Source organism: Letharia lupina (assembly GCF_014066315.1).
Source record: "Letharia lupina isolate WasteWater1 chromosome Unknown contig_25, whole genome shotgun sequence".
Taxonomy (NCBI): domain Eukaryota; kingdom Fungi; phylum Ascomycota; class Lecanoromycetes; order Lecanorales; family Parmeliaceae; genus Letharia; species Letharia lupina.
This window is the reverse complement of record NW_023502994.1, coordinates 373,029-396,344: the sequence shown is the minus strand read 5'-3', so window position 1 is coordinate 396,344 and position 23,316 is coordinate 373,029. Positions and strand designations below refer to the sequence as shown.

General features: G+C 50.3%; 9 protein-coding genes across 9 annotated transcripts; 5 read left to right on the top strand and 4 right to left on the bottom strand.

Moving 5' to 3' along the window:
• Positions 1 to 8: 8 nt before the first annotated feature.
• Positions 9 to 1,532, bottom strand: HO133_006630 (uncharacterized protein; the record flags this gene model as incomplete). The annotated part of the gene is made up of 3 exons (XM_037297528.1): positions 9 to 576; positions 818 to 1,380; positions 1,482 to 1,532. The coding sequence occupies 3 exons, from the start codon at positions 1,530 to 1,532 to the stop codon at positions 9 to 11; spliced, it is 1,182 nt and encodes a 393-aa protein (XP_037147238.1).
• A 295-nt stretch (positions 1,533 to 1,827) lies between these two features.
• Positions 1,828 to 2,696, top strand: HO133_006629 (uncharacterized protein; the record flags this gene model as incomplete). The annotated part of the gene is made up of 3 exons (XM_037297527.1): positions 1,828 to 1,962; positions 2,136 to 2,471; positions 2,544 to 2,696. The coding sequence occupies 3 exons, from the start codon at positions 1,828 to 1,830 to the stop codon at positions 2,694 to 2,696; spliced, it is 624 nt and encodes a 207-aa protein (XP_037147237.1).
• A 380-nt stretch (positions 2,697 to 3,076) lies between these two features.
• Positions 3,077 to 4,514, bottom strand: HO133_006628 (uncharacterized protein; the record flags this gene model as incomplete). Its single annotated transcript, XM_037297526.1, has 2 exons — positions 3,077 to 3,979; positions 4,035 to 4,514. The coding sequence occupies 2 exons, from the start codon at positions 4,512 to 4,514 to the stop codon at positions 3,077 to 3,079; spliced, it is 1,383 nt and encodes a 460-aa protein (XP_037147236.1).
• An 868-nt stretch (positions 4,515 to 5,382) lies between these two features.
• Positions 5,383 to 10,011, top strand: HO133_006627 (uncharacterized protein; the record flags this gene model as incomplete). The annotated part of the gene is made up of 2 exons (XM_037297525.1): positions 5,383 to 8,196; positions 8,656 to 10,011. The coding sequence occupies 2 exons, from the start codon at positions 5,383 to 5,385 to the stop codon at positions 10,009 to 10,011; spliced, it is 4,170 nt and encodes a 1,389-aa protein (XP_037147235.1).
• A 2,203-nt stretch (positions 10,012 to 12,214) lies between these two features.
• HO133_006626 (uncharacterized protein) lies at positions 12,215 to 14,311 on the top strand (the record flags this gene model as incomplete). The annotated part of the gene is made up of 5 exons (XM_037297524.1): positions 12,215 to 12,601; positions 12,657 to 12,962; positions 13,116 to 13,496; positions 13,559 to 14,191; positions 14,261 to 14,311. 5 exons carry the CDS (start codon positions 12,215 to 12,217, stop codon positions 14,309 to 14,311), a joined length of 1,758 nt encoding a protein of 585 aa, XP_037147234.1.
• A 374-nt stretch (positions 14,312 to 14,685) lies between these two features.
• HO133_006625 (uncharacterized protein) lies at positions 14,686 to 17,444 on the bottom strand (the record flags this gene model as incomplete). The annotated part of the gene is made up of 2 exons (XM_037297523.1): positions 14,686 to 16,779; positions 16,842 to 17,444. The coding sequence occupies 2 exons, from the start codon at positions 17,442 to 17,444 to the stop codon at positions 14,686 to 14,688; spliced, it is 2,697 nt and encodes an 898-aa protein (XP_037147233.1).
• A 565-nt stretch (positions 17,445 to 18,009) lies between these two features.
• Positions 18,010 to 19,147, top strand: HO133_006624 (uncharacterized protein; the record flags this gene model as incomplete). The annotated part of the gene is made up of 2 exons (XM_037297522.1): positions 18,010 to 18,051; positions 18,122 to 19,147. The coding sequence occupies 2 exons, from the start codon at positions 18,010 to 18,012 to the stop codon at positions 19,145 to 19,147; spliced, it is 1,068 nt and encodes a 355-aa protein (XP_037147232.1).
• Positions 19,148 to 19,621: 474 nt separating this feature from the next.
• HO133_006623 (uncharacterized protein) lies at positions 19,622 to 21,708 on the bottom strand (the record flags this gene model as incomplete). The annotated part of the gene is made up of 2 exons (XM_037297521.1): positions 19,622 to 21,456; positions 21,510 to 21,708. 2 exons carry the CDS (start codon positions 21,706 to 21,708, stop codon positions 19,622 to 19,624), a joined length of 2,034 nt encoding a protein of 677 aa, XP_037147231.1.
• Positions 21,709 to 21,950: 242 nt separating this feature from the next.
• HO133_006622 (uncharacterized protein) lies at positions 21,951 to 23,029 on the top strand (the record flags this gene model as incomplete). Its single annotated transcript, XM_037297520.1, has 3 exons — positions 21,951 to 21,995; positions 22,053 to 22,184; positions 22,238 to 23,029. 3 exons carry the CDS (start codon positions 21,951 to 21,953, stop codon positions 23,027 to 23,029), a joined length of 969 nt encoding a protein of 322 aa, XP_037147230.1.
• Positions 23,030 to 23,316: the final 287 nt, after the last annotated feature.

Sequence of the window (23,316 nt, the reverse complement as noted above, 5' to 3'; positions counted from 1 at the left end):
GAAACCATTCAATCAGTATCCATCCTTTCCTCCTCTGCGTCGTCCCTTTTCTCTACAGACGCTTTGACCCCTTTCAGAAAAGCTTCCACGGCTTCTCCACCTCCCAAAGGTACACCACCCCGCCTAATAAAACCGCCATTGTCAACAGGGATCTTCAAAGCCTCGCTGATACTAGGCACACCCCCATCTCGCAATGCCGCAGTCAGACTTCCTAAGCTCTGCGAGAACTGGGGTGACCGGAGGACCTTCCTCAATATTTCCTTCTTTTGGTCCAAACTCAACGCTTCTATTGCTGCTTTCGCAGTCTCTGAATTAGGGTCGACGGATGAAATGTCATCGGCTTCTTGGCTAAGGAGCAGCAGGACGGGCGGTATGTGGTTAAGAAGATTGCTGAGAAACGTCGAGTCCGCCGAATCGATGACGGGTATCGTCGTAGAGGATGGCAGTAAGTCGGGTAATGTGGTAAAATTCTTGCCTTGAGATTGCGATTGTTGATTACTTAGCGCTTGGTTCCCTTGCATGGACCGCAGAAAGTTCTGCACTGCAATCGCTGCGTCGTTCGAGGGCATGGCCGTGCTGACGACAACAAGTTAGCCATGCTCAACTATCTTAGTATTCTTTGGTGCGAGCGAAACTAAAAGGCGGTAGGCTTGATGAAGCTTCTGCTATGCATTCCTCTGGGTACATCGTTTGGCAAGTAACACCAGTATCGAGCTAATCATGCCTTCGTCCATCCGTGTAGTCGAAGAGAAGGTACAGATCATCTAGTTATGTCTCATGAACCTGTCGCGAGGTGATGAAAATTGGCGGTACCTACGCTCGTCCTCCGTCTGCACCCCCCTCTCTCGACTCTTCACCCTCATTCCCCGGATCGCCCATAAACGGATCCCCGCTCCCGATGTTGCCTTGTATGTCTCCGTGGCCCGCTGGACCTGCGTCTTCCATAGCCTCATCATCTCCATCTCCTCCATGATCATTTGAGGTATTTGCATATTCTTCCTGTACATTGACCTCGTCTCCTTGCAGGAGTCGGTCCACTATCTGCCCAATCTTTTCGTCACGCGGACTGAACCAAGCACGGTTTCCTTGTGGATGTTGGTCCTTCGACTGTAGCCAGAACAGGTGCCGGGTACTGCTTGATTGAAATTTGAGGACAAATACTCTGCCCGTGGTGGGAGACTTGGGATTTGAACTTGACCGAGTCTCTTTGTCATAATATGGAACAAAATTACCATCGTGAACCATGACAAGATCAAGTTCGGGTTGGCTCATCGGTGCGGAGCGAGGCCGCCAGCAGAAGTGGATAAGCTCATCTTCTTCGTAGAGATAGAGGTAGCCTGGAATGGGTTTGGGAACGATTTTGGGAGCTGATGAGCTAGTCTATACTCATCATCAGAAAAACCTTGTAAAGCGTTTATAATTTTATTCGTGGGCAATGTTGTGCTCAACTCCAGGAGAGAGAAATGAAGGTCACGACTCACATCGAAGTCACAAATTCCAGCCTTGAATGTGATTAATGGCGATATAGACATTCTGTCTCTCTGATTCTGGAAGTACGATTTGAGAGCTGAGACTATGGAAGATGAGAGAGTCGTAAGAAGCGGTTTACTAAGATCGTGAACGACTTTGTTATGAAGCTCCAGAGCCTCAAGCGAGTAGTCGTGAGAACCTTGGCTAAAATTCGCGCCAAGCCCAAACCTAAGCTAAGTCCACTAAGCGAGCTTCCACAAAATCAACTTCGGGATAGGGACATAGAACACTCAACCTTCGACATTTCCACGCAGCACGTCATCTGCCAGCGCTCTCATCCCTTCTGCTACAGTCATCATGTCGGCCAAGCAAGAAGCCACCAAGGCCGAACACAAAACGAAGAAGTTCGGCAAGGGCGAGCGCTCAATACCACACCACACGCAGAAGGCCAAGAAGTTCTACCCTGCAGAGGACGAGGCTAAGCCGAAGAAGGTACGTGAAGCAATACAGACGGGCACCTATACAAAAGATTGTTCCCTGGTATATTGGTCGTCGGCACCCGCGGAACACCCATAACCCTATCTCAATGATTCTACAGCAACCCTCGAAATATTTAATATCAAGTCCCAGCTCTAGGGATCAGTTGCTAAAACCATGCCCATTAGGTCCGCAAATCCATTCACCCCGCCCGTCCCCGCTCTACTCTCCAACCTGGCAGCGTTCTTATCCTCCTTGCTGGTCGTTTCCGCGGCAAGCGCGTCATCCTCCTCAAGCACCTGCCCCAAGGTGTTCTCCTGATTACTGGTCCCTTTAAGGTCAATGGCGTCCCATTAAGAAGAGTCAATGCCAGATACGTCATCGCTACAAGTTCGAAGGTAGACCTGAAGGGGATTGACGAGAAGGTGGTGGAGAAAGTTGGAGAGGAGGGCTACTTCACTCGGGACAAGGCGGAGAACAAGAAAGGGGAGGATCAATTTTTCGCGCAAGGGGAGAAGCCTGAGGTAAGTGAGAGCTGTGTTGGACAACTTGGCGCTAGGGAGATTTGTCGGTGGCTGACTTGATGGCTGCTTCAGAAGAAGAAGGTGGCCTCCGCTCGCGCCAGCGACCAGAAGGCTGTCGACCACGCATTATTGACCAACATCAAGAAGGAGCCTCATTTGATAGAATACCTCGGAAGTTCGTTCAGCCTACGAAAGGGAGATAAGCCCCACGCGATGAGCTTCTAGACGTCTAAACGGATTGACAGGGGTTGAGGAAGGACTATGGCATTTCGTGGGTACGGACCACTGAACAGCCTTTTTTCATGTAGCAGATGGAGCCAGCATTGTGGCGCCTAATGGCTGCGAGCTCTCGTACTAAGCTAAACAAAAAAAACCAAATCGGTCAATGCGGTTGCTTTCCTTGAGCCCACAACCGGAAGGCCGAAAATCTGATCGAATGCAAGCTTGAAATTTAAAAATCAAAACCATCCATATGTGCTCTGATATCTAGTAAATATCGAAAAATGTGAAGGGTATCTCGAATACGAAAAGGCTAGCCGAAACACTACTATGGACCAGTACTCAACTTGTCCAATACTTGTCGAGGCACCATGACCACCCTAGTGCTATGATTCATCATCCTCTTCGTTGCGTCTTCTTGGTCGGCTCCCGGCGTTGCTCTTCTGGCTACTTTTCTTCATCACGCCTTTTGCCCTCGGCCTCGGCTTTTCCTGCTCAGCTTTGATTTCCTCGTCCTGCCCTCCCGCCTCAGCATCTTCCTCACCGTTCATTTTCTCACCCCTTCGTGTCCTGGACAGCCTCTTCGGGGGAGTTTCGTTCTTTCCCTCTGGGGATTGTCCGTTGGCATCATCCTCATGAGTCTCAGCTCTCCTCTTTCCGCTCTCATTCAGCCTGCTGCCCTTGCTCTTCGTATCTGGAGCTTCTTCTTCTTCATCTTCATCTTCATCTTCTTCTTCCCCCGCCGCTCCCCTTTCACCCTCTTCCTCTTCCTCTTCCTCATTATCACTCTTCTTCTTTGGCGCCTTCTTCAGGACCTTCTTTCCCGTCTTCTTTACTTTCCCCTTTGTTTTCTTAGCCACCTGTTTCTCCTCCGCTTCGTCGATAACATCATCCACCAAATCCTCGCCAATGCTAGTTCCCATGGCGAAATCCACAAGACCGAAACATCCATAGTTACCATTGCCACCGCCCATGAGGTGCTTTTCTTGCCTCCTCGCTATGCCACCGAGAACGAATGCGCTAGGAAGCATGTTGTATCCGCTGTAGGCGAGTGACTCCTCGAGCGAAACAATGGCAAGATAGAGAAGGTACGTAAGAAGGTGAAAGCGGAAAGTAACGGCAGGCAGATATGTAGGCAGAAAAACATGAATAAGGTAGGCAATGGGATGATCGTAGTGGGCAACCAGGGAGAATGGCGTAGGGACTGTATGTTGCCAACTGGTGTGCATTCCTGTAAGGGGCGATTGCTCAGAATGAAGTCCATAGCGATGGAAGACATAAGTCATCACCTATCACTTGTTAGCGCACTGGTCATAGCGGTTGTACACGAGCGAGGGAGCGTACTTCACGAAGGAGCAGGCCGAGGAATAAGTCTTTGGCAATGCCCCATGGCATCGGTAGCCCAGTGCTCAATTTCAGTACGCTCTGGAGATGCAATACTTGGGTGAAGAGAAGCTCAATTCCAGTCTGTATTGCAATACCGAGTAATACATTCCCAATGCTGATAAGCGCAACCTTCCACCAGCGGCCTCTCTTGCCCCCATTCTCCTCGCTCATTGGCAGCGCAATATCTCCATGCTCCTTGATCCCCACAGCAAGCGCTGGTGTAGCGCTATCGAGGAACAGGAAGCCCAGTGAGGGAAGGATGTAAAAGAGCAAGCGGATGCCAAAAGTTCCGAGGATCTCGACGTGAAGTGGATTATTAGTCTTGACCAAAATCGCCCAGGTCAACGTGAAGAAGAGAAGATTGAGGGTGGTGCCGTAGCTGGAGAAGGCCGGTATCACGAGGAAAGAGAGCGCGGGGATTGATAGCACAGCTTGCATGGGATTGCGAACCAGGTCCCACGGATATTGGATAGCCATCCATGCTTTGTCAAGCACGGATGGCTCGCGTGCGAGCGGAAGCCAGTCCATTACCGCGTAAGTATTTACATGTATGAATCGCTGAAGGAGAAGAACGAAGCTCAAGCACTTGGCAAGGCGATTGGGGCTAGCCTGGGTCTAGCACGGAAAACATGAGATTGACCAATCAGAGACGTACTGCGAGATGGCAGCGCAAAAGAGCCTTGATGGCCTCGATTCCTCCACTACTATAAGATCGCCTATAGAACAATAGCATTTAAGTCAACGGCGCTTTTGGAACCTCGGTTCATGCAGGCAGTCGGAGGTCCACCACGCGGAAGCGACAAGCCGTTTCTGTGGGGGTTTCAAGCGAACTATTACGCGCAGTGCAGGCATCGTAACTGAGGTTGTACAAATCATGTTGCCATGACCACAATCTGGTGGATATCATAATATCATTCGTATGCTTCGTATCTTGTCTGATCCTAAGAGATCGAATGTGAGTTCTATGAATTGCATGTTCTTGAAGCGATCCGCATAGCAGTTGGTCCCTATGAGATACCTACTTCGACATGCGAATCTAATCGGCGGCCCCCTCGCTACGACTTACACCATGCTGACCCGTCGCCATGCATCAAATTTCGATCAACCCCTTTGAGCTTGCATGACATGATAATGTAGGTGCTGGTGCGCAAGCTCCATTTTCAACTCAAAGACCGATCTAGGAAACTTCCAGCGATACATCTCTAGAAAATGCTTTGGTGGATCTACTCATACATCGACCCTAAATCAGACCACCAGCCGCCCTTGCATACAACCATGCGCTGATCCTGCCGTCGCTCTCTTCGCCATGTTTGACTCTTCTGTTGGACCCGCCATTCCGCAGAGAAGGTCAGCGAGGACCGTTTTGAGCCCTAAGTCCAGACAAGAACAACGAAGACGTTCTCTTCCTACTGCTTCTCACCGGGATGCTAAACGACGAACATCGAACCGCGTTGTTGTCAAGCCTGCATCAACAGAAGTGATATCGTCCTTAATAGAGACCCTGTCTGCGATCTCCTCGCCAGCGGAACACCACCTCGACTCCCTGCCCAGCATAGCTAGTTCCCACTCAACACCAGCCTCGCCACGTCCATGGCAAGCGGGATTTCCTCTATTCACCGGACCCAGCAGCGGTGCTCCTCAAGGCGACTCAATGCGACCATCTCTCTCTGGATCGGGAACAGACTTCGATGCACAAAAGAGACCTCACGGGGTGCACGATAATTACTTCCTACATCCCGACCGCTCGTCAATTAGAAGTTGGTCGCCTAGGCGCATCTCATCGGACAAATCCTTACGAGAGTATGCGAAGGAACCGACGGATCTCTTTGATTTGGGAGGAGCATATAGTATTGGGAATCTAAGCATCGAGCCAAAGCCTTCAACCACAACAATCGACTCCGACAGAAGTGAAGGCCGGAAGGGTCTTAATAGTTTTGCAAGTTTCAGGAACTTGGGCTTGAAGGCTTCCAGGGACTCGTTGCCTGGGTCCAACGGCCTCGTTGTCCTGAAGCCTAGGTCGGAAGCGAAGCGCACTCGCGAGAGACTTATAATAAGGGATACACCTCCAGGATCACCCGGACCAGATCAGCTGTTTGTGTCGAAACGAGGCACCGGCGATCGGGTGGCGGTAGAGCCTCCCAATATACCGACTCGAGCATCATCCGTGCAGTCTAACGGGTCTCCGGGAAGGTTGTACGGGAATCCGGAGGAAATGGATGGCGAGCCCAGCGGCAGCAAAAAAAGATACAGCATACCGAACGAAGACAGCATCCCTACCCGGAGTTCATCCATACGCCATAGCCTGCGATTGAGCCCATCACGTCATAGTAGGAGATCTCAGCTATCTGAGAGTAGCAGTGGTATGGAGCCCAGCAAGTCGGTATTAGAAAACCCGCCTAATATCCCAGAGCAGACGCTTCAGGAAGTGCCTGATGAGCTGGGAGAGGATTCAGTAAATCGCAGAATCAAAGAGCTCAAGGACCAGAAACTTGAAAGAGAGCGAAGCTCAATGGAGAGCCCAACGGAATTCTTCTCGGCCCCGCAGACACCAAATCGGAGTCTTGCGCCTTCTCCAGGTCCGGTCGCTCCCCAACCAACATCTATCAGTGCCCTGCTACTGGAACAAAAGACCGATGCAGTCGAGGTCCCAGAACCCAAGCTTATGGACGATACTGAGAGAAGCGCCCCTGCGCCGGCAATCGCGCAGAGGATCAGTAGACATAATGGAGTGCGAGCCAGCTCCGTGGAAGCCAAGCCAGCTACCGTAACAGATTCTTCAATCACTTCAAGAGATGGTGACAAAAGGCCATCATTTGCTTTGCCACAGAGGTCCAATTCTCGTCTATTGAAGCGCTTCTCTCGGCCCATGAGTCCCGCACCTGCGGAGAAACGGAGGACAGTTTCCAGTAACTTATTGGAGACCAAGCGCAATACGTCTTACCAGATTGATGAAGCTGATCTAGTAAGTGATGCCGTCAACGAGTATCTTCTGTCTTCCAGGTTGTCCCAAAAGATAAGCGATCCGCAGACAGGGCGGGTAATATCCTTTTCTGAAGTTGGGGATCCTGAAGGCTCAGTGATCTTCTGTTGCGTTGGAATGGGTCTGACTAGATTCGTCACGGTTTTCTACGATGAGTTGGCATCTACACTGAAGCTTCGACTTGTGACACCTGATCGTCCCGGCGTAGGAGGCAGCGATCCTCACACAGATGGGCTGGATACACCGTTGGGCTGGCCCGATGATGTGCGTGCCATTTGCCAGCATTTGAAAATTACGAAATTTTCAATCTTGGCCCATTCTGCGGGTGCAGTATATGCTCTAGCTACCGCACTGCGGATGCCTCAACATATCCGTTGCCGAGTACATCTACTCGCTCCGTGGATTCCGCCATCTCAAATGTATACCATCGGCGCTCAGCAGGAGCCTTCGCCAGCAAAGTCTCTTCCTTACTCGCAGCGTTTCCTGCGGTCTTTACCCACGACCTTTCTTAAAGCTGCAAACTTGAGTTTTCTCAACGCTACGAGCGCAAGTGTCACCACCACCCTCCCCAAATCACCTCGTCGCTCCAAGCGCAAGAGTTTCATTTGGGGTGGAGCAGCGGTGCCTGATATCCAGGAAGCTGCAAATGGTGGTGACCGGGATGCTTCTTTGTCTCCCACACTCTCCAACTGCGAAATGGCAGACTTCTCCAAAGAGAACCGTCCTTCTAGTCGTCGCGTCTCGAATTCAACGAATGGAAGATCTACCGCTCAAATTCAAAAAGAACGGCGGTCGATATTTGATGCTCGACTGACAGAAGCTACCTGGGATGCCGCAACGACTGGGGCCAACCCAGCGGTCGATTTGCTAGTCTGCCTTGAGCGGCGCCAGTCGATTGGCTTCAGATACGTTGATATCACGAGGTCTGTGGTCATTCACCATGGCAGCAGGGACAGTAGAGTCCCTGTGGACAATGTCAAGTGGTTGGGCAAAACAATGAGGAGGTGTGAGGTTCGGGTGTTGGAAGGCGAAGGACATGGATTGATGGCTTCAGCTGGTGTAATGGGTAGTGTTCTGATGGAGATGGCACAAGAATGGTCTGATTGGAATCGAGTTGTCAAAGGAAAGGGAGGTATGGCGGTATGACCGCTCTCACGGATGCAACCAGGCCTGTTTGAACTTGCCTTGGTGAGAGCAGTGGCATTCCCTTGGATCGATCGAGAGTTTCATGCATGATACCCCGGTCTACTGGCCAATGCGCTTTGATGCTTGGATATCGCGAGTGTATAAAGGCCTCACATATGACTGGCTATGTCCAAACCTGTCTAGATAATAAGTGTAATAGATATATGAGAGATACTGTTCTTACTACATCCAAATACGTATCTTTGTGTTTGGTGTGACTCCCACGACACCGTTGCTTGTGGTTCGCCTGGAGGCCAAAAGTTGAAAACCTCGGCACCGAGTCGTCCGTCAGCCCGCAAGCTCTCCTCCCCACCTCTGCTTCAGGCGCCCCTCTCAAGACGTCCGAATGGTACAGTCCTGCCCTGAGGCTATAACGCTCTCGGAAAAATCATCTGGTGGCTACAAAATTATAAGTATCGCCAGGACTTTGAAGAACGGGTCGCCATGTCTCGCCCGATCCCCTTCTCCGAACCCCCGTACCTCTGTGGGTTACCCTCGCCCTACTATACGCCGTCCCACCTCCGTTGGCAGAAGGCGTGCCGAGCTTTTGTCACCGAAAACCTCCATCAATACGCCTTAGACTGGGAGCGTGAGGAGATCGTTCCTCCTCATGTCTTCCAGAAGTTTGCGGATGCAAATATGCTCCTCCCGAATTTAACAGCACCGTTGCCAGTCCAATGGCTGAAGAGATTGGGCATAAATGACATACTGGGCGTAGTGAAGGTCGAGGACTGGGACTACATCCATACAGCTATCTTCTGCGATGAGATGTCACGGAGTGGGTTGATGGGGCCTGGAGCGAGTCTAACAACAGGCATGGCGTTTGGCGTTCCTCCACTACTGAAGTTTGGTAGCCAGGATCTGCAAGAAAGGTTCATACCCGAGCTTCTACTGGGGAAGAAGAGGACGTGCATTGCTATTACGGAGCCTGGAGCGGGAAGTGATGTGGCTGGCATTGAGACTACAGCCGAGAAGACGAAGGATGGAAAACATTATGTGGTAAATGGGACGAAGAAGTGGATCACAAACGGGATATGGTCGCACTACTGCACTATGGCTGTTCGTACTTCTGGGCCTGGCCCTGCAGGTCTGTCTCTTATTGTGGTTCCTCTCCTTGATTACCCTGGCGTCAGCATGCGGCGCCTGAAAGTAAGCGGGCATTTGACTAGCGGGACCACCTTCATTGAGCTCTCTGATGTCAAAGTCCCCGTTTCCAATCTCATCGGTCAAGAAGGCCAAGGCATGAAATACATCATGACGAATTTCAACCACGAGCGCTTGACGATCGCTATTGGCGGTACGAGACAGGCAAGGGTGGCACTGAGTGCGGCTTTTGAGTATTGTCTACAGAGGGAAGCATTTGGGAAGGTCCTGATGGAGCAGGCTGTTGTAAGGCATAGACTTGCGAAAGCCGGGGCGCTATTGGAGAGTCAATGGGCCTGGGTGGAGCAATTCGTCTATCAGATGACGAAAATGAAAAAGGAGGAAGCGGACGTGGAATTAGGCGGGCTGACGGCCATGGCGAAAGCACAGGCTGGGATTGTGCTGGATGAATGTGCGAGATGTGCAGTCATACTATTTGGAGGCAATGGGTTTACCACGACAGGAAGGGGCGAGATTGCGGAGAGGATATACCGCGATGTGCCCGGTGCGCGTATCCCAGGTGGTTCAGAGGATGTGATGTTGGATCTGGCAGTACGACAGCTGGTTAAGAACTACACCAACCAGACCAAGCTCATGGAGCGACCGGGAGGATCATCGAAACTTTGAGCTGACGGCATGGAGCAAGTATTGGCGAGACTTCCATCCTCGGTGAAGGTTCGATGGCCAATGAGGACGGGGAAGCCTATCTATCGCAGATACTGCTCGAGGGTACAGAGGACGTGAGCCGCCATATCTGAACACAGTCATGTTTCGGCAGATATGATGAAAGTACTCATATGCAAAGTCTGACTTGGTGACTGGCTGGCCTCATTGCTGCAGCAGGTCTGCGGTAGCCCGTATGATATAACGACTCGTGGTCATACCTAAGACCGAGAAGCAAACCTGCTTCCCTGAAAGCTGAAATATGAAAGCTAAGCCTGTTGTTGGCTTCGACAGTGTCCTTCATAGCTGGTGGTACCAAGTTGAAGAGGGTCAGAATTAGAGCACACAGGGTAAGTAAAAGCCTAATGTGATTGGAATTTATAGATGCTTGCATGAACATGAGGCTGCTAACAGTGGCTGAAAGCTCCGGACTTTTGTGACCATCATAGGGAGCAAGAGTCAAAAGACGCCCGAAGAACTTTGCAGTTGGTGAGCTAATGTTGTTTTGTTTTGTTGGCAGAAATTCAGGGACGGGGTTTTAGGAACGACTTCTGGCTAAAGTCAATTGCTTCAATGTTTGGCAACAAGGCTGTTGTTGACGAAGTACAAAAAGCATCGCGAGGAGTATATCTGGTAAAACAGTAAGAGCCTGTCTGGCTACTCGATATTGATGGGCCAATTCAGATTGAAGTCTTTTGTTTCTTGCGTTCACTTACGATGTGACCATTACACATGTCTCGAGAGTTTGACTAGCGCTATAAACATTTTGCAGAGACCAGCAAAGCCGAGAGTAGTGCGCGGTGCCTCTTCTGCGTGGAGATACCGTACTGCCACTGGGGATGTGGGTTCCGAAGACATGGCGCGCTCTCCTCAGAATCTCTCACAAATATTCAGAAGTTGTTGTCTGTATCCAATCAGGTGGTGCATTTGACGGAACGAGCCAAGTCACATCGGTGGATTCTTGATGAATTTCCCTTCAAGTAGTGTTTCACGCTTTTTCCCACATGTCAATATCAAAGATTCTCAATCCCTAACATCGTCCCCAACTAACATTGCGCGAGTCCACTGACTGAAACTCCCACCACACTCTTCCAAATCCCTGCATTGCTTTGCGTGACGATTGTATTCAAAGACTTGATCATGAGCGGATGGGGTCACACGACAAGTTGGGTGCCTCCTGATATATTTTTTGGCCGGACCTTACTGTGCTCGATGACCATGCCTGGATGTAACCAAAGAGACGCGACAAATCTGATAACATAGCCCATCCACGGTGTCCGGTTTTCGAAGTGGTTGACTTAGGCAAAGAATCTCGTCCGCCTGACACCGCACATGGCGAGAAGTATCAATACACCTCTTTTCTGTCGTTTGCGGAAGTTGTTCGACAATGTCGACGGTGAGGCATACTATTCCATACCTTGGGAAGAAAGTCTGAACTGAACTGTCTCGTGGGTCAAGGACCTCTGGATATATGCACTTGCTTTACAGCCCCAGGATCTCGTTGAACAATGTAAGCTCCCCACATCTCTTCGTCGACGAGACGGTGGGACAGCTCCTGGTGTCAATCATAATATTGAACAATTACAAAGGCACTGAACAGAAGCAGCGAATGTCAGTCCCAAACAGTAGGCGTAAAGTCTCAATGTCTGTCGAGATGGGAAATTCTCTCGAGGCATACGTTGCCTGATCGATCAATACTTAGGAATGAACCTCGTTCACTCTTTATTTCCTTCAGACTCGACCAATTAGATGAGTGCCGCGGAAGTAAGATAGAGTATAACGCTAAAACTAGCTTCGATCTTTGACGGTCACCCGTACTCGTATGAAGTATGACATCAGTCAAATTCTTTAATTATTACAGTATCTGTGAAACCAATCGTTGAGCGATGTAATGAGATACATGTAAGTACAACGGAGGACTCGGAATCCGATTGCAAAGCTCGCGGATGAATGACGCCATGTTCAAGCGTTTTTCTTCTTGGCGCTGCATGTAAATAACATACCATTACTCCACATTCTCTCTGTTACACGCATCCTCTTATACACATACTGTCACCTCCTCATTCACCCATGTCTCTTTGTTTGCCTTCTCATCCTCTCTCTGTCCGTCTGCTGCCAATCCATCTTTCCTTTGCCTGATTATTGACGCACCGCCCACATCGCCTCAATGTCCGAATTAATTCGTGACACAGTCTTTGGACACGTAGTGCGTTTCATCACCAAGGGCAGAGTCTTGCAATACGCAGAAGAAAGAGATCCCTCACTATGGAAGCAATACCTTGACCGCGACCAAACCAAAAATATGGCCTTGTATGGCCACCCAGACGACAAAACACCGGAAGAGAAGCAAGAGCGTGAGAGTGCCCCGGTCAGCGAAACACAAAGCAATGCCAACGGCAACGTCAACGGAGCCAATTTGTCAGACGAGTCTTCCCAAACGCGCGCGGAGGATGGAGATCACCAACTGAGCAGTACAATCACGGGGCAGAAGATTGATCCAGAAAAAGGGCGAGATACTACAATGGTGACTTGGTTTGGCGACAATGACCCGGAGGTACGAACTCTCTAGTACTGGATCGAAGATGAGGCGGGTGCTAAGCAGGGGACAGATGCCACTGAATTGGTCGACTCTGAAGAAAGTCTTTGTAACCTTCGAAATCTGCCTCCTGACCTTTTCGGTCTACATTGGCTCGGCCATCTACAGTGCGGGAGAAGAAACCGTCGTTAAAGATTTTGGCGTTTCACAAACAAAGGCCACTCTTGGCCTGACCCTCTTCGTCGCTGGCTATGGCCTCGGACCTATGATCTGGGCCCCCATGAGCGAAATCCCCCAGATAGGAAGAAACCCTATATACATCGGCACCTTGGCAGTATTTGTCATTTTCCAAGTGCCAACGGCGTTGGCGGTGAACTTTGTAGGTGTACTTTTCGGAGCATTTTCTTCCTTAGTCAGACCGCAATTTGAGTCGCGAAACATGTCTTGCGCGCACAAAGCTCGGCTTTACTCTCAATAACCCTCTTCCCATATTTTCGACTCAAACAAGTCATGCTGACTCCGAATTGTGCAGGCCATGCTGTTGTGCTTTCGCTTCCTGACCGGCTTTATCGGCAGTCCGGTACTGGCCACTGGGGGAGCGAGTATAGGAGATATGTTTGCACCAAACAAGAGAGCGTATGGTATCGGCATTTGGGGCATTGCGGCCGTTTGTGGACCTGTGCTTGGACCATTAGTAGGGGGTTTTGCCGCTCAGGCTGAGGGCTGGGCATGGACAATATGGGAGCTCATGTGGCTCTGTGGGTTTTCATTGGTGCTATTTATCTTCTTTCTGCCCGAGACAAGCTCGTCCAACATCTTGTATCGGAGGACGAGGAGGTTGAGGAAATTGACGGGCATCGAAAGCCTTAGATGTCAGCCAGAGATTATGAGCGAGCAGATGACCGGGAAAGACGTGGGTTCTAGCAACACATGCAAACCATTCTTAACGGGTTGCCTACTGACTCGTAAGTCCAGATCGTCCTCATCGCTCTCGTCCGGCCAATCACCCTCAACTTTACAGAACCGATGGTGTTCCTCCTCAACTTGTATATCGCCCTTATATACGGCCTCCTATACATCTGGTTCGAATCATTCCCCATCGTCTTCGAAGGAATATACAAGTTCAACCTGGGCGAAGAAGGTCTGGCATTTGTGGGAATCCTAGTCGGCGCAATCATCGTTATCCCACCATTCTTCTACTACCTCCACAAGGTAGTCGAACCTCAATTCAATGAAAATGGCGAACTCACTCCCGAAAAGCGCCTCCCTCCAGCTTTCGTCGGCGCATTCTGCATCCCCATCTGCCTCTTCTGGTTCGGCTGGTCCGCACGCCCCAGCATCCACTGGATCATGCCAATCATCGGCTCCGGGTTCTTCTCCGTCGGCACCTTCCTCCTCTTCAACTCCGTCCTCAACTACCTACCGGATGCATACCCGGAGTATGCGGCCAGTGTGCTCGCAGGGAATGATTTCATGAGGAGCAGTTTTGGCGCGGGGTTCCCGCTGTTTGCAACGGCAATGTATAAGAATTTGGGGGTTGGGTGGGCGAGTTCGACGTTGGGGTTCTTGTCGATTGCGTTTATACCGATACCCTTTGTGCTGTATAGGGTGAGTTGCTCGTCTTTCTTACGGTCTCTGCTGCAAGTCCCGGGTATTTGGCTGACGCTGGATTATCAGTATGGTGAGACGATACGGAAACGTAGCAAGCTTGCCAGACAAGATTTCTAGATCCAGCGAAAAGCAATGACTCGGTTCGGGGGGGTAATCACAGACGATGGCATCTTGATAAGCATATAAGCGAAGACGCAGTCATGTGAATTCCGCATAGCCTGCAATAGGGGTCAGATAGCATGGATGCGAAGACATAGACTTGTGTGTCAGCAGCACACATTGAGACTTGTGGAATAACAACTAGACGGTTTTTGATTTATATTCGATCTTGACTTCCTCAACATCCAGGAACGTTTCGCATACAACAGGTGCAAATAGTGCAAGTTTTCGCCATCATCACTGGGTATCATCCGAGATCTCCAAGGGTTCCCATCCCCAACGCCTGGTATGAATAACCGGTATTACTGCCGGCTCGCCCCGTCATTACCCCATCAAATCAAGCTCTCGTACTTATCTAAACCGGACTTTTGCTGCACTGGCTGATGCGCAACGGGTACTTGCCCCTTGTTCCCGGCTTGCACAGCCGGGAAGTAGCCCATGCTTTGCGTTTGCGTTCCTGAACGCTGAGGCGACGTCGGGGCTGGTGGGAGTGAAAAGGCGGAAAACGGTGTGACAGGCTGTTGGGTTTGGGCCGGTGGAGGCATCATGTAACCTGGCTGCGATTGACGGGATGGTTGCTGGCCTGGGGTCGAAGACCACGACGCTGTAGCTGTTTGAGGCTGCATCGTCGTAGGTTGCATCGGTGTGAAAGAACTTAGTCCGCTGTTCATGGTATTAATGTTGGGTTTTGGATTGAGCGTAGCGAAGGAGTTGAGGGCTTGGTCCGGAGTAATAGTACGGGCCGGAGGATTCATCATGTTAGACATCGGTCCATTTTGGCTCGCAACCAGTGGTGGAGATGACCACGAATAGGTTGGAGCACCAGATTTCGGAGCTCCAGACTGGGCTTCGCCCAGGATGTCAGAACCATTCGTGGCCCCTTTCCCCAACACTAGCCGCTCAAAATCGTTTGCGCCTGCATTTTCTGTCCCACTCGTTGTTGCGAAGAAGCCATTCGTAGAACCAAGATCATGGGATCGTGATGCGTCTTTTGCACCATTTGAACTTGATAAGTCTCGTAATTTCCTCGTTTGTTCGGTCTCAATCCTGGCGGACAGTTTCTTGTTCAGATCCATATATTCTTGAAACAGCTGTAAGTTGAGTAGGGGCCCCAAACTGAAGTTCCAAAGGACGGGCAGAATCTCCAACGCCAGGTACTCAGAATCGACTATGTTACCGATTTGTTTGAAAACAGCGAGGGCTGCTGCCATTACTGCAGGCTCTTTGGTCTTCATCACCTTGATAAGTGGGACCACTTTTTCCTGAATGGTATACTTGTCAAGTACCGCGTTGCTGCTCCGCTTGGTCTTTTTGGAGCCCATTATGGCTCCATCAAGCCCGTCGCTGGTGTCGGTCTCCTCCGTTGCAGACCCTCCACAAAGGATCACGAAAGCTTCGAGGCCACGGACCTTAATCCCAAGACTACTCGTTTTGCTGAAAACTGCAGCCACCAGTGGGAAGACCTCGTTCTTGATAGTGGAAAAGTCTAGAATTGCTAAAACAGTGGGAAGGCAACCAAGGGTTTTGTCGACCATGGCATGAGTGGGGGACTCCAAGCCAAGCTGCAATATTGGGAGGACGTCGGCTTTGAATTCGCTCCCGTTACAGTTCTCTCCGATCAGACTCATGTTCTCTAGAACCACAGCCAGGCCGGCTTCTTTGGCAGTATCTCGCTCGTGCGCACCAGCTTTGCCGCCGACAGAAATGAAAGTTTCACGCAGTTGTGGAAGAATCTTATCAGTCATAGCCCGCTTGGCGGACGGCAAAATCCCGATGATTTTGAAGACGTTCTGCAAAATGAGAGATAGAAGCTCTTTGTCTTTGGTCTCTTCGAGTAGTGCGGGTAGCACTTTCTTGTCAAGCACAGATTTCGGGAATTGCTCCAAGATCTTTGGCAAGCCTCGCATGAACTGTGACTTCTCATTCGGCGTTTTTGCCGGTAAAGCGTCGAGAAATCTAATAGACGAGACCAGAATGTTATCGAAAAACTGTGACTGCTGGAATTCTCGAGCGTTCATCCGCTGTGCAGGCCTCCTAGTGATTAATCGAGGTAGTACGCCTGATATCAAGTCTTTCGGGAGTGGGCGCGAAGAGAGGAAATTGTTACTTGAGGAAGGGGTGGTTGATGAGGATGAGAAAAGCTTTTTGTAGGTGGAGGGATTAGAGTTGGTCTTCAGAGGAGACGTGTGGGGTGAATTGTACAGAGCAAGCAGTAGTAGGCCCAGTGAGAACATATCAGCTGAAGATGAGATGTTGCTATCCAGGACAAAATCGGGGGATGTATAGTCAAGGTCCAACTGGATGGATCGCGGTAGGCGAGGATCATGATACAAGGCTTCTGAAAGGGAGATTGGAGCCATTGTCGATTGCGAACTGGAAGTGTCTGGAGGGCCCGCAAATCCCAATCCGGCTATTTTCCAATCCGACTGTATACATACTGAGCGTTAGAAGAGGATTGGCCTGCGGAAAGCGAGCAATAAAGACGTACCTTCACATTGACGAATATTGCGTCTGGCGTCAGGTTCCCATGCACTAACCCAGCAGACTCATGCAGGAACTCAAGACCTCGAGCAACTTGCAGCAAACCTTTCTGGATCTCAAGCTCATCGATCTCTAGGTCTCTTCTCCGCCTTTGTCCGTCCGCTTCTTCAACCACATATCGACTGGGCCTACCAGCAACTCCGCCGGCTCTCTCTTGATCGTCTTTCTCATGTAATAGACCTGATAAAGATGCCGTCACTGGCTCTGTAGCAAACATCAAGCCACCACTCCGAGTGTCTTCTATAGGTTCTGCAAGCTCGAGAATGCTAGGGTGCCGCAGTCTGGCGAGAAGATTGGACTCCTTCTTGACTCTCGCTATAACCTCATCTTGCAATTTCCTTAAGGAGGCCCCGCCAGACCGACCACCGAGTCCTCCTGAATGTGAATCCAGGGACTTTCGTTCGAAAACGAAGACCGAGACGGCTTTTCCCGTTGACTTCTTTTTTCCATCGTAGACCTTCCATGCTCCCGAAATCGAAGACGGCGTAGTTGATATCGTGTAATTCGCAGAAATATTGGAGGTAAAGGATTTCAATGCCGAAGTAAACATGTCTGCGATAAAGTTCTAGGACTCTTGATGTATGATTGACGAGTACCAAGTACAATAAATGCTATCGTCGCCGTCGATAGCAATCCCTATGGCTGAGAAACATTGGTAGGCACTTCTTTAATAACCAGTGCATATAACACGGATCTTAACAGTATTGAGCATTTTCGATATACGCACATGTGTGATTCCTTTACTGTTTGAAAATTGGTATACTACGGGTATCTGCGGTTGCAGGGGTCTGGCATGTCAGATCGGACGCCAAGGAAAAAGCTCCGACTTCGCTGTGTTTGTGTTTTCGTGCCTGGTGGTGCCAGGTCAAAACCAAACCTCATTCTTTCATACGCGGCAAAAAGGACATCAAGGAAGAGCCATTAGCATACTCTTCACTGTCATGGTTCGCGAGGCTACTATGCGGGCGTCAAGGTCCTGCTTGTATATGCGCAGACCTCGTCCACTCCTAAATTTCATACCGCAATGGCACTGCCGAAGACGCTACAGCATACAGTCGCAAGAGGAAGCGATTGCCCAGTTGCCCGATATAAATCCTGGCGCGCTATCAATTACTATGACCACTACACCTAAGCAAGTCCTACCACCTGAAGAGCTCGTATTTGGGCGAACATTTACGGGCAAGCGCGCGACTGCTTTCCCTGACTCAAACCACAATTTGTGCTAAGACAATTGAATATACAGATCATATGCTCTCAGTAGAATGGACGGCTTCACAAGGTTGGCTAGCCCCTCGAATAACGCCTTATCAAAACCTCAGTCTCGATCCCGCAACATGCGTGTTTCACTACGCATTTGAATGCTTTGAGGGCATGAAAGCCTACAAGAATTCTCGAGGCCAAGTCCGGCTCTTCAGACCAGAGAAGAATATGATACGCTTCAACAAGTCGTCTGCCCGGATAGCCCTTCCAAACTTCACAGGCAAGGCCTTTATAGAATTGATATCGAAATTTGCTGCAATGGAAGAACGATTTATCCCAGCCGCGCCAGGCTACTCGCTCTACCTTCGCCCAACTATGATAGGTACTCAGCGCACACTTGGTGTGGGACCTCCGGGCTCTGCCCTCCTTTATATGATCGCTTCACCCGTGGGCCCGTACTACCCCACAGGATTTCGTGCCGTCTCCCTCGAAGCAACCGATTATGCTGTGCGAGCCTGGCCAGGAGGTGTTGGCGACATGAAACTTGGAGCCAATTATGCGCCATGTATAATACCGCAACTGCAAGCGGCGAAGAGAGGTTTCCACCAGAATCTTTGGCTTTTTGGTGAAGAGGAATATGTGACGGAAGTGGGTACGATGAATTTCTTCGCAGCCATCCAAGATAAAGAGACAGGGAAGAAGAAGCTGATGACTGCTCCGCTGGATGGAACAATATTGGAGGGGGTGATGAGAGATTCGGTATTGGATCTTGCAAGAGAAAGGCTTAAGCCAGAGGGGTGGGAGGTGGAAGAGCGGAAGTTCACGATCGCTGAATTAGCCAGCGCAGCTGATGATGGGAGGTTGCTTGAAGCGTTTGGGACAGGTACAGCTGCGGTTGTCAGCCCGGTCAGGCGGATTGGCTGGAAGGGAAGGATGGTGGAGTGTGGACTGAAGGAAAACCAGGAGGCGGGAGATGTGACGAAGAAAATGAAAGCCTGGATAGAGGGCATCCAATATGGAGACGAAGAGCATCCGTGGAGTTGGAAAATATAGATATGGCACATACCTCACCGTGCCGAAGCTATTAGGGATGCTAAGCAGAATAGCCCGGGCGTTCTGAAACCGAGCGTCGACTATGTTCGCGAGGATCCCGCCCTGGCGCAACTGCGAAGACCCTTGGCTTCTGGAACAGCGCGACTGCCTCGGAAAAAGTCAAGTGCTTGTGGGACTCAGAGGGGCTTGGACAGTCCACGTTTGCTCGAAAACCAGAGAAGACGAAAAGGTTCCATCGCGGTTTACCCTGCCTTGTTTATCCATCATGGGTCGCCTCAAGGGCTACGCAAAGCCATGGCCTATTCGGCATGAGAGTTTGGGTTTTAGGCAGAGAATTCCTGTGACATGGAAATATCAAAGGGAGGAATCTCCGTCGTGGAAACCCACGCGGAGACAGAGGAACAGCAAAACAATCGTCTCAAGTGAGCCTGAGTTCTGGCTTCATCTCTCTGAATTTCAAGCCAGCTTCGACTGCTACAATTTGACACTCTTGACAAGCCTCGTCGAAATACCCGTCTTCTCGCCTCCATACCCACCTCTGCCTTCCCCACCCTTGTAAATCTGCCTGATCGATCCCAACTTCTTCTTTTTCTCCTCGAACTTCTTCCTCTTCTTGACTCTTGGATTTCTGACGTCCTTCTTTCTCCTCGGAGCAAGGCCTTTGTTCTTTTCGATGGCATAGCTGATTGCTCTCTTGCCGTCTGCAGTCTCTTCTTCCACTACACGCACAATACCCCCCTGCTTCTCGGCCTGAGCGTGTACTGCGGCGAGGGCGGCTTTGGAGGCCTTCTTGTCAGCGGAGCGGGAGGCGACGAGATCATAATAGTCCTCGGAGCCACTACCGTCTCGCAACTCCTGCGTTGCTGCATGATCCTCTTCATCGCTTGGACCGCCAAGAGCTTCACCTTTGGTACTCTCCTTGGGCTTCTTCCCGCGTGCCTCGGCCTCGGCGTTCAGTCTTGCCTGTCGATCTTTCAGCCGCTCACGGTATGGCAGATCTGCGTCACCGCCAGCGTCTCGACCTGCGGCGTCGCGTTTATTCGCTTTCTGGGTGATTTGAGACGTGTAAAATCGGAGACTCTTCTTCCGCTTCGCCTTCTCAGCTGCTTCATGTGGCGTCAAAGCTGTCTGTTCGCCAAAGTCAGAGTCGGAGTCCTTGTTCCCTGCAGTGGTCTTCGCGGGACGCTTAGATGCCTTGGATGACAGCCTAGATGGAGCTGTCAAAGCGGATAGGCTAGCAAGCTCTTCTTCGGTTTTCTGCAAGCGTTCCGCACGTAGAGCGTCTGCTTTTGCTTGGGCTGCTTCTGCTGCTTTGCGTGCTTTGGATTTGTGCTTCTTTTTCCGCTTGGGCGGGTCCTCCGTCTCCTCCTTGATATCCTTCGTGCCCTTGAGAGCTTGGGATTCATGGGTACTTGTATCCATGGCGTGACCATTCGATTCTTCCATATCGGGAATATTGTCGACATCAAGTTCTGGCACCGCAAGGTTTTTGAGTCTCCCCCAAAGGTCTCGGCATTGTACCAGTGTTTCCATGATGCTATGGTCTCGAAGTTCTTCTGATGGCATGGTAGAGAGCTTACCGTCTGAATCCGCTTGACTCGAAGTGAGTAACGCAAAGTACATAGAAAGTGCCGCTAGGTATGCGCTCAATGCACCATGCTTCACAGCAGCAATTGGCATGGTGGGATTCTCGGTTGCTAGAGCTTGACCTTCTTTGGCGCTCATGTGCTGCTGTACCGCAATTGCAGCAGTAGCCGCTGACTTTGATTCTTCATGGACGGCTTGTAAATTTAAAAATTCCTTAGCCAAAGGCTCAAATTCCGGATATCTTGTCCTTAAGATCCTGAGACGTTCCTCAGGACCCATCGCATCTGTAATCTGCACCTTTGGCAAGACTTCTCGAACCACACCGTCGCCATCATTCTCGTCTTCGTCTTCCCCGTTCTTGCCTGCCTTCAGCCATTCAAGCTCGTCAAAGCCAAAGTCAGCCTCAGTCATTCCTTGGAGATGCTTTTGCTGTAGCCTTCGAGCCTCAGCTTCCTCTTCTAGCGCATCGGCTTCGGTCTCAATTGTATCTGCATTATAGTAGTCCTTTCTCGAAACACCCCAGCCGCCTGTGTCTTCGTCCTCGTCTGGCGCAGCTGAAACTTCCGACTCCGAGCCTTGGACTCCTTTTGCGATTCTAGTAGGCTTCTTTTGCTCAGTCGAGCCTTGTGGAGATTCACGTGCATCGTCGAAATCGTCTTCATAATCAGAAACATCCTCATTAGATGCTAAGACTTCTTCGTCTGATGGTTCAAGAATAGCCTCTACTTCTGAATCAGCATGAGACACAAGAGGTGAGTTAGAATTGAATCTTTACCATCTTCTTGTATCTTTCTCTGCCTCTTTTGCGCTGGACCCTCCTCTAGCAATATCTTGTCTCGGTTGATATGGAATTCATCCTCTGAGTCCGCCACATCCTCGTACGTATTGATCCTCAACTTGTTGTCCGCATCATTAAACTCTCGAGGCTCATCGCGACCGAATGGCTGTCCACTAGCTTTCCTCTTCTTTGCCATCTTGCGAATGGTGGTAAAAGACCAAATCTGCGAACAGGAAATTTCGTGCGGCATCCCGTGTCTAAGTCCGAGATATCGCGGAGTTTAGGGCTCCTTAGAATCGACGATTTGCCAGACCTTTTCCTGTTTTCCTTCATATCATTGCACGCAACTGAACGGCGTAGTCGAGTCTCATGGCGTTTGGTCTTTTCTGGACCTCCGTATGCTTGTGTCTGTTTGTGTCTGTCCTCATCTACGACAGAATGGGCGGCTTCCAGAGCAAGAATCACTTTCCCGTGAATGGCAAAGTAAGAAGCTCTTCCGGCATTTGCTCTTTGAGAAAGAGGTTAATTGAATTGGTCTAGACAGTGGTCATTACTGGAGGCTCTCAGGGAATGGGAAAAGCCGTTGGAAGGTTACTCGCAGAGAAGGGAGCCAATGTGATTATTATCGCCCGAAATGCTGAGAAGCTCGAAGAGGCGCTCAAGTATATATCTGTATGCCCCAGAAAGCACTGCATAGCCTGAGGATTCGCTGAAATCAGAACAAGGAGCACGCTTTAAAACCCTCAGTCCAGCGCTTCCACTACATCAGCGCCGATTTGATAGATCCTGCCGAAGCGGCGCGCATTCTTTCAGAAACAACGGCATGGAACAACAACCAGCCTCCAGACATATTCTGGTGCTGCGCTGGCTCGTCTCGTCCTGGCCTCTTTATTGACGTGCCAATCGAAGTGCTGAAAGAGCAAATGGAAAGCAATTACTTCTCCTCCGCTTATGTAGCCCACGCCGCAGTGCAGTCATGGGTCAACCACTTTAAGTCCTCCCCTGAGCCCAACCAACCAGCAAAACATATCATCTTCACATCCTCAGTTCTCGCCTTCTTACCACTTGTTGGCTACGGTCCCTATACGCCAACAAAAACCGCTCTTCGAGCACTCTCCGACACCCTATCCCAGGAACTGTTGCTATACGCACCTCTGGCCCCCATTCGGACGCACACAGTGTTTCCGGGAACGATCTTCACAGAAGGATATGAGAAGGAAAACCTCACCAAACCGGCAATAACCAAGAAACTGGAGGAGGGTGATGCTGGGCAAACCCCAGAGCAAGTAGCGGCAGCGAGCGTAAAAGGGCTGGAAAGGGGAGAGGAGTTGATTACGACAAATGGGGTATTGGGTGTTGCAATGAAGTCGGGGATGCTGGGGGGAAGTAGACGGAATGGCAGGGGATTTGTTGATACCGTGATGGCATGGTTGGTAATGATTGTCATGGTGTTTGTGAGGAGGGATATGGATGGGAAAGTCAAGACTTGGGGGAAAGAACGGCTGGGTAAGAGGTGACAATGGTGGGGTTCCTTTTGTGTGTCTGTGTGTGTCTGTGTCTGTGTTGAGATCTGTGTATTTAAGATACCCTATCCGAATAGTACCTGTGGCTATTCAAGTCCTAACGTGGAAATAGGTCACATCTAACTCACGCTGCCATGTGCCAATGATAAGAATGGAGAACGTTTGTTGTGGCACTAGTTTTAGCATGTCGACCTTGTGTCTTCGAATGCTGAACGGGGTATTTAGAAACAAATATCTGACGTGTACAGAAAACGCTAAATTGCAGTAGACCACCTCCTTGT